Genomic DNA, 21,326 nt, shown 5'->3' with positions numbered 1-21,326 from the left:
CCACTTTATTGAGCATCTACCCACTTCTTTATCATTAATTCTGTTATTATCTAGAGTGAGTCAACCTGCCTCAACCTGCCCAGGGACCCAATTCCCAGGAGGCTGTCCAGTCTGATTTGCCTAAAGATTCAATCTCCGGGAGGTTGACCTGCCTCCACCTGCCTGGGGAACTGTGCCCTGACCCAGGGATGCCAAGCTCTCAGGTTGCAACAGTACTGGCTAGGATAAGCTTCAGAAGACTCACCCTAAGGAAATCCACCCATGGAAACAGAAGGAAACCTGTTAGTTATGGTGCTGTGGTGCTGTGCTTGGGTCTCAGCAATAACTCAGGAGCCCAGTGAGAATCCTACTGCCTATCTGGAAAGACTAAAAGAGGTTCTACAAAAGTTTACCAATCTAGACTTAGACTCTTAAAATGGACAGGTGATGTTAAAGGACAAATTCCTGTCCCAATTTGCATCATACATAAGGATAAAGTTACAACAGTACAAAGTTACATCAGGACTCTGCTTCCTCTTTAGGTGAAATGGTCCAGACAGTCACCAATTCCTTTGATACCAGAGAACAGGAGAGGGAGGCCAAGGCCCAGGAGAGGGAGAGAAGGAAAGAGTCAAGGCATGCCCAGATGCTGGCCACCCTCCAGGGGAGCCCTGTGGCAAACCTCAAGTCCTTGAAGGACAAGGCATGAGACAAATGCCTAATCTGTAGACAAGTGGGACATTGGGCCAGAAAGTGTCCAAACCATGGCAGGCCTCCTAAAATAGCTTGCTACAAATGCCATCAACTGGGATATTGGGTGGCACTCTGCCCTTGGGGCCCAAGAGCCTCAAGGTCAAGTGCCAAACCTTCCCTCTCGATGGTTTAACAGGACTGAAGTGGCCCACTCCAGCCAGTCCACCTGTAGCAGGTAACCATCATGGGGCTGGAGCAAAAGGTGCAACTGGATGCCGCAGGTAGGTCCGAAAATTTCTTGACTGACACCGGGGCTACCTACTCTCTCCTGACCTCCTACTCTGGAGCCATCTCCCCCCAGCCTGTACCATTTTGGGTACTACAGGAAAACAATTACAAAAAGATTCACCCAATCACTTCTCTGTTGCTGGGACAGACAGATATTTTCCCATCAGTTTCTGATGGTCCCTGAGAGTCCAGATCCCTTATTGAGAAGAGATATACTCATCAATCCCATTGATGTGGGGACCTCAAAAGGAGGCAGAGGCAACACTAAAACAAGCCTTAACCCAAGCACCCACCTTGAGGTTGCAGACCCAGAAAGAGCATTCCTAGTATATGTCCATGGAAAGGAAGGAATAGCCTTGGGAGTGTTAATGCAAAGGTTGGGAACTGAGCCCCAGTCAGTAACTCATTTATCCAGGAGGCTAAACCCAACTGCCTGAGGCTGGCCTCCCTGCCTTTGAAAGCTTTCAGCCCTAATAGAAGATGCTTTAAAGCTTTTTAATTAATTTTTTTTTTTTACCAGCCACCATGTGAAAAATCTCCTAAATGGGAGTGGCCATTTATGGATGTCCGATCAAAGAATCCTCATGCATTACCAGGTAATGCTGATGAAAAATCCAGGACTATATCCTTTTTTTAGGTTCTTAACCCAGCTATCCTCATGCCTACCCCTGAGAACTCTCTCCCCTTTCACTCTTGCCTAGAAACTTTGGACCATTGGAAAAAACCCTGAGAGGGATTGTCAGAAGACTCTCTGATAAATCCTGAGGAAATCTGGTACACCAATGGAAGCAACTTTATCTTAGATAGAAAAGGGAGGCAGGATTTGCAATAGTCTCCAGTTTTGAGACCATAAAGCCTAAACCTCTAGCTCCAGGTACTTCAGTCCAATTGGCTGAGCCCATAGCTCTGATTTGAGCTTTAGAGCTGGGAAAAGGAAAAAGAGTAGCCATTTACACTGATTCCAAGTATGCCTTTTGGGTGCTACACACATCTGCTGCTATTTGGAAAGAAAGAGGCCACTTGACCACCCAAGGGTCCCCAATAAAGTATGGTGATCAAATCTTTAGGCTCTTGGAGGCAGTCCATCTGCCTGCTGAGGTTGCAGTCTCGCACTGTAGAAGAGACTGGAAAACGGAATACAGAAGTGGCTCAAGGGAACCAGGCAGTGGTAGCTAAGACAGCAGCATAACAAAACAGTTACCTAATAGGGGTTTCCAACTTAGTGCTGCAGACTAATTTGCCAGGAACTCCTTCATATACTGAAGGTGGGAGTCTTAAAGCTAAGAGTGAGGGCTTTCAACAAGATCATGTGAGGTGTTTCCAAAAAGAGGGGCTCCTCTTTCTGCTGAGGAACCTCCAATGAGAGTTGGTTAACTCCTCACATGCCACCACTCATCTAGGGGACAAGGCCCTCCAAGCATTACTAGAGAGGTCGCTCAGAGGAGCAGGCCTCTAAACGACTATAAGTCAAGTGGTCCCCCTGTGTCTCACTTGCCAATTAAACAACCCCCAAAGAACTCAAAGACCCCAGCTGGCCCAGCCAATCCAATGGCATGGGACCTACCCAGGAAAGGACTGGCAGATGGACTTTACCCAGATGCCAGTTTCTCAAGGATATCAATATCTAATAGTCATGATAGATACCTTCATAGAATGGATTGAAGGCTCACCGTTAGACAGACAGCTCTATAAGGACTCTGAGGCTTGAGACTAGCAAGAGAGGGAGACCCCATGCTCCTCAATGTCTCTTCGCAGCAGGAAGTAGCCAGAGAGACCTCGATGCCCCTATTTCCAATGAATTGGGCCTCCCAACTCTTTAGGGGGGAATGTTAGGTAATTATAATAAAAAAAAAGAGTCAAAAATGGCGGCAGCTAAAAGACAAAGAAAGGGGAAAAGCCCATGAAAAGGGAACACAGAAAAAAATCCTCTGACCTGGAGTGGGAACCTCAGGTGAAGCAAACACACCCGCTTCCTGACTGATGATGTGTGCTAGCCCTAATCTGCATAGGGCAGGCTTGGAGGGAGGAGACAAAAAGTATAAAAAGAGGGAGTCAAGACAGGTTGAAACCTCTCCTTCAGGGTCAACCCACCAAAATGCCTTGTGGGTGTACTATCCTTCGTTTACCAACTGAAACTCTGAGCTATAAAAATGAGACCTGAATAGACATGTTTTTCCAAAGAAGACATTCAGATGGCTAACAGGCACATGGAAAAAAATGCTCTAAATTGTTAATTGTACTAGAGAAGTTCAAATCAAAGCCAAGGAACTACCATCTCACACCTGTCAGGATGACTATCATAAAAAAATCTACAAGCAGCAAATGTTGGAGAGGATGTGGAGAAAAGCCCACCAGACTCCGGGGTCCAGTCCTGCATTGCAGGAGGATTCTTTACTGCCAAATCACCAGGGGAGCCCTCAAAATAGTCTGTCTGAGTTTATCTGTAATTATACCTTGTTGGGATGGGACTTTAATCCCTTTAGAGATAGAACCAGCTTTGCTTACCTTTTTCTAGGGACTGGGGAACTCACCATAGATACAGGCTTTTCCACCCCTCATGACGAACTTTATTTCTAAGAGAAAAACAACAGAAAGAGGAACAGCAGAGAAAGAGAGGGAGCGAGAGGGCTCACTAGTCACTAAAATGCTTTCAGAAGTTACACTGAGCAGATATATCTAACGGAGTATGGGCTGTCATAATAGAATATGTGTTTTTCAGACTTGTCCTTTAATTTTTCAGTCTGTAATTTAGAAAATCTTAACTTTCTGCTTTTTCCCAGTCTGGGAAGCCTTTATTTCTCTTGTCTTGTTTTGACAATTTTCAGAGTCTAAGATACGGAACCATAGAAGATTAATTAAATCAACTATTTACTATGTGCTAGTTTTGAAGAAGTCGTCTCTCAGAAGCTTAGTGTTTTCATCTTTGAATTACAAATAATTATGAAATTCAGCTCAGATAACTAAATAGTAATATACAAGAGTGCTTTAAGAATGTTATTTAAATATAATAATAATAATAATTATAAATAATAGTGATAGTGGTAGTAACAATATCGACAGTGATAATCAAGTTCTGTATTCCAACAACCCTGAATTTGTGTCACAAATTTATCACTTATTTGCTATACAAATTTGCTTAATTGATTTCAGCCTCAGTTTTGTCTTCTATAAAATGGGGAAATGAAATAGATAACTAGTAAAAACCTGCTGCATAGCACACAAACTCTACTCAATACTCTGTAGTGGCCTATATGGGAAAGAACCTAAAAAAGTGTGAATATATATAAAACTGATTAACTTTGCCCTAAACCTGAATTTAGGACATTGTTAATCATCTATACTTCAATAAAAGTTAATTAAAAATAAAGGATACTACTCTTACAAAGAAAAATTAGAAATTACCAATCTATGAAAAAGTAAAATGTGGAAATTAGTTCTAGTCACATTGTTATGAGTGTTACATGATATATTGCATATAAATTATTCAGTATAATGTCTGGTGTATAGTAATTATAACACAAGTAAGTTTTAGCTATTACTCTTATTAATTATAATTTGTTGAGTACTTGTGACATACTAAGTATTTACAAATATTGATCTATCTCCATAATAATATTGTAAGGAGACATTATCATCTACAATTAATAAATGAAGCAGCAAAGGATAAAAGTAGTTGGCTCAAATCTAGAAAAAGATGGTTTTAAAATTTGAACCCAAGTGTCTGACTCTAAAGCTCAAGAATTTTAAAAAATATATAAAAGTATAAGATATATTTATTAAAATTTAATTTTATATATCATAGATATTTCAGTTCACTTCAGTTCAGCCACTCAGTCGTGTCTGACTCTTTGCAACCCATGAACCGCAGCACACCAGGCCTCCCTATCCATCACCAACTCCCGGAGTCCACCCAAACCCATGTCCATTGAGTCGGTGATGCCATCCAACCATCTCATCCTCTGTTGTCCCCTTGTCCCCCTGCCCTCAATCTTTCCCAGCATCAGGGTCTTTTCCAATGAGTCAGTTCTTCACATCAGGTGGCCAAAGTATTGGAGTTTCAGCTTCCACATCAGTCCTTCCAATAAACACCCAAGAATGATCTCCTTTAGGATGGACTGGTTGGATCTCCTTGGAGTCCAAGAGACTCTCAAGCGTCTTCTGCAACACCACAGTTCAAGAGCATCAATTCTTTGGTGCTCAGCTTTCTTTATAGTCCAACTCTCACATCCATACATGACCACTGGAAAAACCATAACCTTGACTAGACAGACCTTTGTTGGCAAAGTAATGTCTCTGCTTTATAACATGCTGTCTGGGTTGGTCATAACTTTCCTTTGAAGGAGTAAACGTCTTCTAATTTCATGGCTCTCTCTCTCTCTCTCTCTCTCTCTCTCTCTCTCTCTCTCTCTATATATATATATATATATATATATATATATATGCAGATATTTATAATGTCAATTTAAATGATTATATTTTAAGTGTAAAGTCCAGAAAAAAATGATTCCTTTTCATGATTTGATTATGTAGTTTAATACTAATTGAGATTTTGAGGTTTCATGTGCTTTTTCAAATTTTAAAAAGATCATTATGATACAATAACATGCAGCATGATGTTTTGACAATAATTTCCTCTAGTTATTTATTTATCAAATGTCTTATTTATTTTCCTTTTGTAAAGTAAAGCAGCAGTAGTATTTGGTACAGAATAACACATATTAGTTACTGTCATGTAATTTTTTTTTAATAGCTTAAGGAAAAGAACCTCAGTTAGGTTTTCCAGGAGGACTCAAAGAAAATACTTGTTGGTATTGGCCATTGTGAGTATTCAATTTGTATTGGAAGGATGATTAGAATACCATGTTTCTCTTTATCCAAAAGAGAATGGCTGTAGAGTACTTTGCAAGAAAGCAAATCAATTAACTCTAAACTCATTATTCTAAATATGGAGGTGTACATCTTTTCAGTAATAATTTACTAAGTCTTTATTTTTCAAGACTATTCATTATTGAATTGTTTCCTGATATTTTCTTGTGATTATCCACAGAGGATGTAAATACCCCACCTGTTTAACACAAACATTGGAAAAACGTTCTTACTAAAATCTTTTCTCTTCATATTTTCTAAGACAGTGGTTTTAAATGAGGCTTATTTTGTCCCCATGAGACATCTAATGAGGTCTGCAGACATTTTTGATTATTGCATTTTGGGGAGGTGTGCTGCTGGAATCTGGAGGGTAGAGGCCAGGAATGATGGTAATCATCTTACAGTGCACAGAAAACCCTCACAACAAAGAATATCCCCAAACGACATTTGTGCCAGTGTTGAAAATATTAATCTAAGGTTATCATGTAATCAAATTTATGATTAGTGAAAAAAGAAAAAGTTTTGCTTTTTCCTGATTTCACATTTCAGAATGCTATTGAGACTAGATATGTATATAACTCTGTACATTCTACTCAACTAGGGCTATATATGATTTATAATCCCTCCAGCATATTACTCATTTCTCCAACAGAATTATCCTAAAATTCCTTGAGTTCAAGTTGACATTTGAGGCCCATTTTATTTCTACTTTTCTTGAAATGTTCATTAGTTTGAAATTGCCTTTATCATAGATTTTCTCTGTGCTAATTAATGAGATAGACTCCAGTGTCTGGGGCATAGTATGCACTTAAACAGCTCTTCTTCCCTACCTTCCTTTTTTGCCTCTTCTCTTCTCAGTTCCTTATTTACTTTAATTTACTAACAGGTAAACATTTAGTTGTATACAGTTTTGCTATCTTTATTCAATTATTTGATTTTTTTGAAGACATGTCTCATTTATTCCATGAGAATGTGAATATTTGCATTGCATCATTTCCCCCTACACTCAAGCATCATTAAGCACTAAGTAGTGCTTGATTGAATAAGTGAAGAAAGGAATATGTGAAAAATGCACGAGAACCAACATTTTCATATCTACAATACTCAAGTAGTAACAAAGTATTAGTTCATGACTTTATCACATATTATTTTCAACATTCCAACACTTCTACAATTTCAGTTTTTTTTAAAACTAATATTTTTATTTACTATCTCCTTAGTTCTGCTTTTGGTGAATTTAAAGATTATATTTTTAAATGTACAACACCTATGCTTGAGATGTGTGTTTTTTTATTTCATGTATCATATTTTCTAAGAGCCATCTTGGTCAAGTAGAGAAAAGCATCTATTTAGGTCTCTGCAATTTAATAAAACAATATAATTTGCCAGCTATACCTTCTTTTGGTAATAAGCCTGTTCAGTATGAGGAAAGAGCAAGGATTTTGAGTAGGGACACAGTGAAGAAAAAAATGTCTTGCTATTTTAAGAAATTTTAAAGTGTGTCTTTTTGGTCCTTACAGAAAGTGTGGATTATGGGCCAGTGTTTGTGCAAGAACCAGATGATATAATTTTCCCGACTGATTCTGATGAAAAGAAAGTAGCACTGAATTGTGAAGCTCGTGGCAACCCAGTTCCCAATTACAGGTAGAAATTCACTATTAATCATATTTCTTGTCTTAAAAAATTCCTTTCAGTGGGATTCTGATACACCCAGGGAGTATTATGTCTCAAGTAATTTTTACATGTTTGTCTTCTGATTTTTCCCTAAGATGGCTTCGAAATGGAACAGAAATAGATTTGGAAAGTGATTATCGCTACAGTTTGATAGACGGGGCCTTTATTATAAGCAATCCAAGTGAAGCAAAGGATTTTGGTCATTATCAGTGTTTGGCAGCCAACACATTTGGAAGTATTCTTAGTAGAGAAGTCATACTTCAGTTTGCCTGTGAGTAAAATATTGCTCTTTCCACATATACATGTATACTGTGTGTGTATATACATATATAGCTTTGAAGTTTATTTAGGCAAGAGCTTATGGCTTCAAATTTTTAAATAATAATATAAACTAGTCATGCTTAGAACTATGCAAACAACATGCTTCTTCCTGACATGTTTTTAAATTCCCTGAAATATATGCCCTCTTCACATAGGTAGTAGTCTGGGAGGCTAAAAATTCAGTTCATGAAAGCAGATTAAGTTTTAGAATTCAAATATCTTTTGAAATCTAGTAAGAAATAGGTTTTTAATTAGTTCTATCTGCTTTTAAAATATTCACTTACTTGATATTATTCTGCTGCTGCCTATTATAGCCACTATTGGCTATAGATTCTTCTGGACATAAGACAGCATATTCTAAAAATTCTCCTTCTAGTCAAAAAACCAAAGAAAGACCTCTGAAGTGCTATTTCAGACTCTGACTATAACTTTCCTCCCAAGTGTCCCAGTTTCTTTTTTAATTGGACAAAAAGATACCTCATGTATTCATTCATATATCTAGATGATATACATTTTCTAAAATAGATCATATATCTAATTAACTAATGGTATAGATTTCTTGAAACTCTTGAAATTATTTTGCTTATTATGAGTCATACACAAACTTGAAGATAGATTACTGGTGAAAAAAACTTTTGTATCATTTTTTAGTGAGTAATCATAATTGAATTTAAATTCTTGAGGATTATAATCACTAAGAAATAGATAGGAAGACCAGGGATCTTTGTGTCAATAATTCAAATGTAACTATAATGGCTATGTAATTTATCACAAAATGATTTTTAAGTTAGAACTGCACCCTGAAGAGTGAAATAATTGATTTTTCTCTTGGTAATCGTCTTCACATATTATGTCTAATTAACCCAAAACTCAGACAACCTGTTAAAGGAATGCGAAGGCGAAAAGGGAAGAAAAAAAAAATGATAATGGATCCAGTTTGGAGAAAATCTAGCTAGGCACTAGAAAAATCAAAACATTATCTTTCAGAGTAGAATTGGCTAAGGAGTTCAGACTGCTACTTTACATACACCAAATATACCAAGATAGTAGACTAACTATACTCCTTTTGTTTTTGAAAATATTGCACAGTGTATCACGGAAATCTAATATTTCTCAATATGTAGATTTAAAATTATCCTTCTCGTTGTTCAGTTGCTCAGTCATATCCTACTCTTTGTGACTCCATGGACTACACCACGCCAGGCATCCCTGTCCATCACCAACACCCGGAGCTTACTCAAGCTCATGTCTGTTGAGTTAGTGATGCATCCAATCATCTCATCTGCTGTCGTCCGCTTCTCCTCCCACCTTCAATCTTTCCCAGAATCAGGGTCTTTTCAAATGAGTCAGCTCTTTGCATCAGGTGGCCAAAGTATTGGAGTTTCACCTTCAGCATCAGTCCTTCCAATGAATATTCAGGACTGATTTCTTTAGGATGGACTGGTTTGATCTCCTTGCAGTCTAAGGGACTCTCAAGAGTCTTCTCCAACACCACAGTTCAAAAGCATCAATTCTTCTGCACTCAGCTTTCTTTATAGTCCAACTCTCACATCCATATATGACTACTGGAAAAACCATAGCTTTGACTAGATGGACCTTTGTTGGCAAAGTAATATCTCTGCTTTTTAATATGCTGCCTAGGCTTTCCAGAGCTTTACGTGCAAGGAGCAAGTGTCTTTTATTTTATGGCTGCAGTCACAACTGTCGTGATTCTGGAGCCCAAGAAAATAAAGTCTGTCACTGTTTCCATTGTTTCCCCAACTATTTGCCATGAAGCAAATAGGAAAAGGAGTATATCAAGGCTGTATATTGTCATCCCGCTTATTTAACTTATATGAAGAGTACATCATGAGAAACGCTGAGCTGGAGGAAGCACAAGCTGGAATCAAGATTTCTGGGAGAAATATCAACAACCTCAGATATGCAGATGACATCACCATTATAAATCTGAGCGCTGGAGATCTGATGCTTTTGAACTGTGGTGTTGGAGAAGACTCTTGAGAGTCCCTTGGACTGCAAGGAGATCCAACCAGTCCATCCTAAAGGAGATCAGTCCTGGGTGTACATTTGTAGGACTGATGTTGAAGCTGAAACTCCGATACTTTGGCCACCTGATGTGAAGAGCTGACTCATTTGAAAAGACCCTGATGCTGGGAAAGATTGAGGGCAGAAGGAGAGAGGATGACAGAGGATGAGATGGTTAGATGGCATCACCGACTCAATGGACATGGGTTTGGGTGGACTCTGGGAGTTGGTGATGGACAGGGTGGCCTGGCGTGCTGCATTTCATGGTGTCACAAAGAGTCAGACACCACTGAGCGACTGAACTGAACTGAATGGGACCAGATGCCATGATCTTAGTTTTTTTTCAAAGTTGAGTTTTAAGCCAGCTTTTTCACTCTTCCACTTTCATCAAGAGGCTCTTTACTTCTATGCTTTCTGCCATAAGGTGGTGTCATCTGAATATCTGAGGTTATTGATATTTCTCCCTGCAATCTTGATTCCAACTTGTGCTTCATCCAGCCTGGCATTTTGTATGATGTACTCTGCATAGAAGTTAAATAAGCAGGGTGACAAATACTTGATGTATACAAGCAACCTTGATGTACTCCTTTCCCAATTTGGAACTAGTGCATTGTTACATATCCAGTTCTAACTGTTGCTTCTTGACCTGCATACAGGTTTCTCAGGAGGCTGGTAAGGTGGTCTGATATTCCTATTTCTTTAAGAATTATCCAAAGTTTGTTGTGATATGCACAAAGGTTTTAGTGTAGTCAAGGAAGTAGAAGCAGATTTTTTTCTGGAATTCTCTGGCTTTTTCTATGATTCAACAGATGTTGGTAATTTGATCTCTGGTTCCTCTGCCTTTTCTAAATCCAGATTGAACTTCTGGAAGTTCTAAGTTCATGTACTGTTGAAGCCTAGCTTGGAGCATTACTTTGCTAGTGTGTGAAATGAGTACAAAAAGTATCCTAATAAGCAACCCTCCTTACTGTTCCTGTGTTCAATAGTGCAGTCTTTTCAAGACAAATACAGAAAATCCAGGAAACATACTAATATCAGTGGCTTATAACTTTTTATTTGGTTTATATTATCTGACACAAGTATATCAATTCTCAGTCACCTCTTTTTCTCCTAAATCAGCAGTGATGCAAAATATGCAATGTTTTCTACATTATTCAGAGCAGAAATCTATTTGCTGGAAGACTCTAGATGTCTCTTGGACTGTACCTTCCTAGGATATTTAGAAAGATGAGCCACTGTTATCAAATACTCCACCCCATGTAGAGTGGATAAGTTGGCACCAACATTTACAGTTTAAAGACTAGGCAAGGAAAGCTTTCTCTCAATCAGCTGACCTGCCTACTTACCTACCTTCTACCTGCCCACTTACCTATCTTACCTACTCAGCATCAAGCTGTCCTGAACTTAATTTGCAACAGTAGTTGCTTTATTTTTTATTACTAACTTAAACATATGGGTAAAATATGCAATCATTGGTAGTGTCTTGTTACTCTGCTTCTCACTATCCCTGTCCCAACTAACTTGCTGTTGTGTTTTGGAGGCTATACATATGCATAAGAACCCATAAAATTCCTGGTTGAAGCAGTCAGTCACTTACATATTGCCTCAAAATCGCTCCCCATCTCAATCCTATTATGTCTCTGTTGATAGTATAAAAATCAAGTCTTTTAGGCTTTGTTCTATCTTTTGACTGGGATATCTTTGGGGAAAAATGAAAATACAGGTAATAGAGAAGATAGAACAAAGATTTACTTTGCTGTCTAATATACATTGGTGTCTAATATACCTGGGTGTATATACAGTGTACTAGTATACTGGCTTAAAACTCAACAGTCAAAAACCTAAGATCATGGTATCCAATCCCATCCTTCATGGCAAATAGATGGGGAAACAATGGAAACAGTGAGAGACTATTTTGGGGGGGCTCCAAAATCATGGCACATGGTGAATGAGCCATGAAATAAAAGACGCTTGCTCCTTGGAAGAAAAGCTATGACCAACCTAGACAGAGTATTAAAAAGCAGAGACATTACTTTGCTGACAAAGATTCATCTAGTCAAAGCTATGGTTTATCCAGTGGTCATGTATGGATGTGAGAAATGGACTAGAAAAACGCTGAGCCCCAAAGAATTGCTGCTTTCGAACAGAGGTGTTAGAGAAGACTCTTGAGAGTCCCTTGGACTGCAAGGAGATCCAACCAGTCCATCCTAAAGGAGATCAGTCCTGAATATTCATTGGAAGGACTGATGCTGAAGCTGAAACTCCAATACTTTGGCCACCTGAAGCAAAAAGCTGACTCTTTGGAAAAGACCCTGATGCTGGGAAAAATTGAAGGCAGGAGGAGAAGGGGACAACAGAGGATGGGATGGTTGGATGGCCTCACCAACTCAATGGACATGAGTTTGAGTAAGCTCCAGGTTTTGGTGATGGACAGGGAAGCCTGGCATGCTGCATTCCATGGGGTCACAAAGAGTCAGACACGACTGAGCGACTGAACTGAATCAATACCTGGGTGTGAGTATGGGTGCGATAGGATTCTAGGAGTCAGTATAGTTTTATAATTAGGGAGAGGAAATGAGGCAGGATGTCACAAAGAATGAAAACTGGGACTTCTTAAAGAAGAGAGAGGATACAAATGTAAAGCAAGATTAAGAATTTGGTGTCAAATTCCCTTTGCATCATGATTTTCTATGACCAGCCTCATATACAGAGATGAGTTCACCTTCCGTTTTTGATAGAATGCTTAATGTCCTTTAGGGCTTAAGAGATTTATTGACTAGAGGAACTCTGATTACTTTGTACACATTTTGGGGCTGATATTAATTCTTCATATCATCATCTACTATTTATGAAAAAAATCAAATATATATTACTATACAACTAATATTTCAAAACTAATATATTATGAAGTTTAGATAATTATTAAAACCATTTAAATCTAACACAAATCTGTTAGATGTTTTAAATGTCATATAATTAGACAAAATCACAAATTATCAAAATGATTACAAACATGCAAACTCGGCTTACAATGATTTAATTGTAATTGGTATAAATTTAAGGTGTAAAAGAAGGCTTTTATCTTTATACCTTAATTTAATTATGTACTACACAATTATTTTATCAACTGTGGTTTTCTGCATTGTGTAGTACAATTGTGATGTTCTAAAATCAAATAGAAAGGAGGATCATATTACCCAATCCAGGGTAGTTTCTGAGTTATCAACCAACTGAATTTTGGTTGCTCCTTGCAAAGTGAGACTGTTGGCTCTTGGCCAATTTTATAATTTAAACATTATTTTTGTTATATAAATAATACTTTAAACACATCTTTTGCATATGTTTTCACCTTTTGAAATATGATATACTTGACTAAAATAACAAACACCAAGAAAAGATGTCATTTTCATCATAGAAGACTGGAAGGCAAAAGTAGGAAGTCAAGATACTTGGAGTGACAGGAAATTTGGCCTTGGAGTACAAAATGAAGCAGGGCAAAGGCTAACTGATTTTTGCCAAGATAATGCACTGGTCATAGCAAACACCCTCTTCCAACAACACAAGAGAAGACTTTACACATGGACATCACCAGATTGTCATTACCAAATTCAGATTGATTATATTCTTTGCAGTCAAAGATGGAGAAGCTCTATACAGTCAGCAAAAACAAGACCAGGAGCTGACTGTGGCTCAGATCATGAACTCCATATTGCAAAATTCAGACTTAAATTGAAAAAAATAGGAAAAAGCACTAGACCATTCAGGCATGACCTAAATCAAATCCCTTATAATTATACAGTGGAAGTGACAGATATTCAATGGATTAAATCTGATAGACAGAGTGCCTGAAGAACTATGGATGGAGGTTCATGACATTGTACAGGAGGCGGTGATCAAAGCCATCCCCAAGATAAAGAAATGAAAAGGCAAAATGGTTGTCTGAGGAGGCCTTACAAATAGCTGAGAATAGAAGAGATGTGAAAGGCAAAGGAGAAAAGGAAAGATATACTTATTTGAATGCAGAGTACCAAAGAACAGAAAGGAGAGATAAGAAAGCCTTCCTCAGCAATCAGTGCAAAGAAATAGAGGAAAACAATAGAATGGGAAAGACGAGAAATCTATTCAGGAAAATTAGAGATACCAAGGGAACTAGTCATGCAAAGATGGGCTCAATAAAGGACAGAAATGGTATAGACCTAACAGAAGCAGAAAATATTAAGAAGAGGTGGCAGGGATACACAGAACTATACAGAAAAGATCTTCATGATCCATATAACCATGATGGTGTGGTCACTCACCTAGAGCTAGACATCCTGGAATATGAAGTCAAGTGGGCCTTAGGAAGCATTACTATGAACAGCTAGTGGAGGTGATGGAATTCCAGCTTAACTATTTCAAATCCCAAAAGATGATGCTGTGAAAGTGCTGCATGCAATATGCTAGCAAATTTGCAAAAATCAGGTGTGGCCACAGGACTGGAAAATGCCAGTTTTCATTACAATCCCAAAGAAAGGCAATGCCAAAGAATGTTCAAACTACTGCGCAATTGTCCTCATCTCACAAGCTAGCAAAATAATGCTCAAAATCCTCCAAACTTGATTTCAACAGTATGTGAACCGAGAACTTCCAGATGTTCAAGCTAGGTTTAGAAAAGGCAGAGAAACCAGAGATCAGATTGCCAACATCCTTTGGATCATCGAAAAAACAAGACAATTCCAGAAAAATAAATAAATAAATAAATAAAAAATCTACTTCTGCTTTCTTGGCTATGCCAAAGTTTTTGATTGTGTGGGTCATAATAAATTGTGGAAAATTCTTAAAGACACGGGAATATCAGACCACCTTACCTGCCTCTTGAGAAATCTGTATGCAGGTCAAGAAAGAGCAGTTAGAACCGGACATGGAACAGAAGAGTGGTAAAAATTGGGAAGGGAGTGTCAAGGCTGTGATGTCACCCTGCTTTTTTAACTTCTATGCAGAGTATATCATATGAAATGCTGGGCTAGATGAAGCACAAGCTGGAGTCGAATAACCAGGAAAAATATCAACAGCCTCAGATATGCAGATGCCACCACCTTTATGGCAGAAAGTGAAGGAGAAATAAAGAGCCTCTTGATGAAAGTAAAAGAAGAGAATGAAAAGCTGGCTTAAAATTCAACATTCAAAAAATGATGATCATGGCATCTGGTCCCATCACTTCATTCAAATTGATGGGGAAACAATGGAAACAATGACAGACTTTTTTTGGGGAGGTGGGGGGGGCCCCAAATCACTGCAGATGGTGACTGCAGCCATGAAATGAAAAGACGTTGTTAGCTCCATGAAGGAAAAGCTATGACCAGGGAAGCATGGCTTGCTGCAGTCCATGGGGTCACCAAGAATTGGAAACGACTGAATGACTGAACTGACTGACTAAAATAATGTGATTGTAAGATTTAATTGGACAATGTTAAATAAACATTAAATGTCTCCCCTAATTATATTCATAGAAAAATGCCCAAATCTATATTTTATAAATTGATATGTGTTTAAATATTCTAACCATATGTTAAAATCCCATTAATCATATCCTATTAGAATCATCTTCCTTTTGCATGAAAATTATATACATTATATACATATATGAAAGTGAAGTGAAAGTGAAGTTGCTCAGTTGTATCTGACTCTTTACAACCCCATGGACTGTAGCCTGCCAGTCTCCTCTTTCGATGGAACTCTCCAGGCAAGAATACTGGAGTGGGTAGCCATTTCCTTCTCCAGGGTATCTTTCCAACACAGGGATCGAACCCAGGTCTCCTGCACTGCAGGCAGACCCTTTACTATCTTAGCCACCAGGGGCTCCCTACACACAAACATCATATTAAGTAAGATTGTGCAGAGTTAGCTTGTTCATATACATATATCAGTTGTCACATTTTGACTAATGGAAGTCCTTTAATATTAGCTTCTTTTCTTCTTATTAACCAGAAATATATTTTAAAATATTTTAGCTTTCCTCCAATAACATCTTGATCTTGTGACTACTCCCCAAATATATATTCAACTATTTTATATTGACTGTAATGCATGTTGTTTATAGAGAAGTTGAACAGTTCTATGAAAATCTAGGTGTTAGAGGTGCATATAAAATTGATCCAAATAAGTTCTGATGCCGAGGAGGATGATATTGCCAAATCAGTTTAGTAAAGAAAGACTTATAAAACCAAAATCTTTTTTAAGGTCTCAAGTTTGTATAAGTGGTTTATATTTAATGGGTGCTTACTTCTGTGGCAGATAATGTTCTAAATGTTTTAAAATATGTCAATTCATTTCATTCTCATAACCAACATATGTTTCATTACACTGTTAAATGTAAATGTATTTTACAGCTGCAACCTCGTATTTAACTCTGATAATTCTGAGTCTTTTCCTAATATAAATATGTATTGTATTTGCTTTATGACATACTAATTTTGATTTTAAATTCACCTCTCAGAGTATAATTATATTATAATCTCTCAAAAAAATCTTTATATGTTTTCTTCATCAAATCATTTCATAATAAATACACCAAAACAAATGTGTTTAACAAAAATAAATATCAAGATAGAAATAAGTATATAATCATCCTGCATTTCTTCTCATTGTTTAAATTAGATAATGTCTCTTGTTTGATTTTCCTTATGGAAACTTGAGAATTTAGGGATCATTTGGTCTCCTAGATCTAGAATTTGAGGATTTATAGTAATCATGTTATGTAATTTTTTCCTTATATTTTCTCTTTTAGTATACATTTTCCACTGAATTTTAAAAATTTATTAGACAGTCTATAGTTAGGACCTTGAAAGCTACATTTTCTAAATGACAAAGATGAGTGTGGGTGTTATCAAAAGCTGAAAATATATTCATAGGTCTTGGCTTTTGGAGAGCTGATGATAATGAAATGAGTATTGACACCTTTACTATCGACGTAGCAATGATTAAAAAGTATATCTACTGTGTGGAAAAATTAATTGTAAGTTTAAAACAAATTTAGTTTCTTTTCAGTTGTGTTCCTATTCACACTTGTCACTCATGTGCCAACAGATATATATTATACAGTAATTATTTTATTTTGCTGATATAATAGTCTCAACCTCATCCCAAATGTGATTTATTTTACTTGCTATATGAAATCATGAACCATAAAAGATAAATATGTAAATTATTAAATACAGGAAAAATATATTTCATCACAAGAAGTCAAGATAGGGTAAGCCATAGGTCTCATAATTATTGTGGTCATGGCATAAATATTTCTTTGGGACATCCAGTAGTCAGAGAAAAAGGAAAAATAGAAACATTTAAAGGATTCTAATTTCCCCCAAGTTCCTTAAGAGAAGAAATTCTTTTTTTTGTTGACATTTAATTCTCATAGAAATTTCTCATTTGACACTTTATGTAGAGATTTTAACATCTCTGCATCAACTCAATAGGAAGTTTAATTAGCTTGACATAAAACCAAACCAATTTTTAAAATGTAACTAGAATTTAATCATGAAGCTATTCACTTCGTTCATTTATGAATCTTTTTTTTAAAATTTTTGATTTGAGCTGCTAATGAATTTGAGCAGCTGTTGTTCCTTTTAACCCACCCCTCACATGTGTAAATGTCTACCTGTGAGTAGAAATTAAGCTCTCCCTAAATGAATGTTTATTTATAAACATGGCTCAGCTTAGTTAATGTTAATTATGTACTTTAACATTAATAAGAATATATCTCATAAGGGTATAGTAAAAATTAATGAGATGGAGAAGTCATGTCCGTGAACTGATTTTTAAGTTCAGAAAGAAAGATATAGGTAAACACAAGCTTGGAGTATTATTGCTAGTGATGATTGTTTCTGGTTATCAATAAAATTGTTTTTGACAAAGTATACTTTATTCCTGTAGCTTATGTTCATCATGAGTATAATTTCCTCACCTAGTACAGTGATTTTTCTTCACTGACAAGCAAGAAAACACCATATAAAACTTTGTCACTCTATTAGCTTATTACCATGCTGATGAGAATTTTGAATTGATAATGTGACACTGTACACGTCTCAAACATCCTTCAGAAATCTCAGGCTCATAACAGTCTCTCCAAAGTTTGGATTTTTAGAAATAACTCATAACAGCAAGTCAAACATAAAATGAATCAAGAATAAAATCTCCTCATGCTGTCTCTTGCTTCAAAAATATCTTTATATGCCATCCGGTGAATTGATAGTTCATATCTAAATTCGAACATATTGCTTTTCAGGGCATTTAAGATGATTTACATCCAGAATATTCCATTAGTTTTCCTGGAAGCAGTTGATTAAAATAACCTCCTTAACTCTTTGAGAGATTATATGATTTTTACAGACTTTGTATTTAAGTCATTTAACCTTTCATTTTCATGTAAAACTGAAAAATTACTTCTCTAGCTTTTTCTTAATTTTTTCTCCTACAGTAAAATTGACCTTAGACTTTAAAATCACATTTGTAGCATTTAATATCTAATGAAATTATCTGAATAATTGCTAACTCTACAGTATATATGAAGCTTTATCCCATTAGTCTATGAGGTTTTGTTCATAACAAATGTATTAAATTATTTGAATATTAATCTAGATGAGTCACACTGGCATGGATGATTTTATGTTATAAAATTATCTACTTTTAATATGGAATAAATTAATATTAGTTGTAATTGTATCTTCTATAAGCAAAGCAAAACTTTTATAAAATCATTACCTAAAGAATATGTTTTAAGTTTTCCTTTAAAATAATGATAATATGGTACCTATGACTATATGACCCCTTGAAAACTATAGCATGACTTCTTTGATATCATAGAAAATTTTTAATTAAAAATACTTCCTCTTACCTTAAAGGAAAGTCATGAATGAATCAAAGTTGACATCTGGTCGATTGTCCTCAAGCATTAATTCTTCGTTTTATTTAAAATGTTGTAAGGGTTGTATTTATTAAAGTTCACCCAAACACATACTTTCATTATTTTTGGGAATCATGAATAACTCTAGCTGTATGTGAGAGATGCAGTGAAATGCTTGACCTATGGTACAAGAGCTCCCCTCAGTAATCTCGGTACTCTGCTTCAGTTTTTAGATATTCAGAAAGGCATTTCGTTCCTCACATTATATGAAGTGAAGCAGAAAGACTAGGATGAGAGAGTGTATAAACCCTCTGACCCTTAATGCTTAGTCCCTAATTCATCATTCCCTAATCCTTAGCAGAATGTCTTGAGACCTTTCTCCAGCACAAAATATTCTGAGGCATAAAATTACAGTGAAATTTTGAATCTCACTATTAGTGTCCTGTTTACCTAAGAAAATAGCAGTTCCATGTTGGGACATTATATAATTCTGATGAAAAGAAAGATACTACTATATAAAAAAATATGAATAAAGAGGCAGACATGAGTCCTTTCTGAATTTATTTTGCTCTCTAAAAATCTTTTCCTGAGGGACAAGCCAAGTGAATATGTATTACCCAGGCTAGAGTTCTTGTAACTTGATTGCCATTTTCACACATTCCTACTCTTCATGTGTAAGAATAGATGGGTGGATAGATAGATAGACAAATAGAGATGCAGATGCAAATATGTGTGCATGTATAGACATTAAACATATATGTCTGTCTGTTATGTATATACATAAATTTAATGCAAGAATAAGGAGCAATAGCTATTGAACACTTAAAAGGTGTTAAATAAATTTAATACATCATCACCCTCTTTAATCCACATATCAACCTTATGAGGGGAGTTCCATTTTTGACCTAATTTATACAGGAAAAGAAGTGAAGCTCAAGAGTGTTGTTATTTTTCCAAAATTACACAGCTAGGAAATAATAGAACAGTAGCTTCAACTCAGATCTAACTTCAAAATTTATACTTATAATCTACATTGTTCTCCCCAATATAGTACTTAACCATACATTTTTGTTTTGCATATCTGTAGATGTTTTATCGATAGAACATTTACTCAACTTCTACTGTTTCTCAGGTATTTTTCTGGAAGTCAGGGAGCCTCTAATGAGTTATCTCCTCTTGACCTACCAGAACAATTGCCTGCTTGGTACTGCTGCCCACTTCTATGCCTTAACATCTCTCATCTCCACTGTACTCCAACTCCACTAAATCTCTCTGCTTTGTTTTCCAAAATGATGTAAAATAAAATTATGACCATGTTGTTGCTGCATAAATGCCTATGGTTTATCATAATTAAACAGAGTTTGTAATTTACCCTTTAAGCATATAGAAGGCAGAAAGAAAAAGAGAGTTACTCTGGGCATATGAATACAAGAGAACTCTATCAGGTCAGTTCATTTCAGTCACTGTCTTCTCTGACTCTTTGCGACCTGATGGACTGCAGCACACCAGGCTTCCCCATCCATCACCAACTCCTGAAGCTTACTCAAACTCATGTCCATAGAGTTGGTGATGCCATCCAACCATCTTGTCCTCTGTCATCCCCTTCTCCTCCCACCTTCAATCTTTCCCAGCATCAGGATCTTTTGATGAGTCAGCTCTTCTCATCAGGTGGCCAAAGTGTTGGAGCTTCAACTTCAGAATCAGTCCTTCCAAAGAATATTCAGGACTGATTTCCTCTAGGATGGACTGGTTGGATCTCCTTGCAGTCCAAGAGACTCTCAAGAGTCTTCTCCAACGCCACAGTTCAGAAGCATCAATTCTTCGGTGCTCAGCTTTCTTTATAGTCCAACTCTCACATCCATACATGACCACCGGAAAAACCATAGCTTTGACTTGACAGACATTTGTTGGCAAAGTAATGTCTTTGCTTTTTAATGTGCTGTCTAGTTTGGTCATAACTCTTCTTCCAAGGAGCAAGCGTCTTTTAATTTCATGGCTGCAGTCGCCATCTGCAGTGATTTTGGAGTCCAAGAAAATAAACTCTCTCACTGATTCCATTGTTTCTCCACCTATTTACCATGAAGTGATGGGACCAGATTCCGTGATCTTAGTTTTCTGAATGTTGAGTTTTAAGCCAGCTTTTTCACTCTCTCTTTCACTTTCGTCAAGAGGCTCTTTGGTTCTTCTTCACTTTCTGCCATATGGGTGATGTCATCTGCATATCGGAGGTTATTGATATTTCTCCCGGCAATCTTGAATCCACCTTGTGGTTCATCAGCCCGGCATTTCACATGATGTACTCTGCATAGAAGTTAAATAAGCAGGGTGACAATATACAGCCTTTTCTGATTTGGAACCAGTCTGTTGTTCCATGTCCAGTTTTAACTGTTACTTCCTGACCTGCATACAGATTTCTCAAGAGGCATATAAGATGGTCTGGTAGTCCCATCTTTTTGAGAACTTTCCACAGCTTGTGATCCACACAGTGAAAGGTTTAGTGTAGTCAGTAAGGTAGCAGTAGATGATTTTTGGGAACTCTCTTGCTTTTTTGATTATCCAAAGGATGTTGGCAATTTGATCTTTGGTTCCCCTGCCTTTT

At 36.8% G+C, this 21,326-nt stretch overlaps 1 protein-coding gene across 1 annotated transcript in view; it reads left to right on the top strand.

Annotated features, from left to right (window-relative positions):
• Window positions 1-21,326, top strand: part of CNTN5 (contactin 5) — a 1,534,958-nt gene that overhangs the window by 975,735 nt on the left and 537,897 nt on the right. Inside the window, exons 5-6 of the mRNA XM_043897056.1 lie at window positions 7,347-7,470; window positions 7,596-7,771. Of these exons, the coding sequence (XP_043752991.1) occupies window positions 7,347-7,470; window positions 7,596-7,771 (300 nt within the window). The remainder of the gene's footprint in view (window positions 1-7,346; window positions 7,471-7,595; window positions 7,772-21,326) is intronic.

The sequence above is a fragment of the Cervus elaphus genome, chromosome 1 (assembly GCF_910594005.1).
Source record: "Cervus elaphus chromosome 1, mCerEla1.1, whole genome shotgun sequence".
NCBI lineage: Eukaryota > Metazoa > Chordata > Mammalia > Artiodactyla > Cervidae > Cervus > Cervus elaphus.
This window is presented reverse-complemented; position numbering and strand designations above follow the sequence as displayed.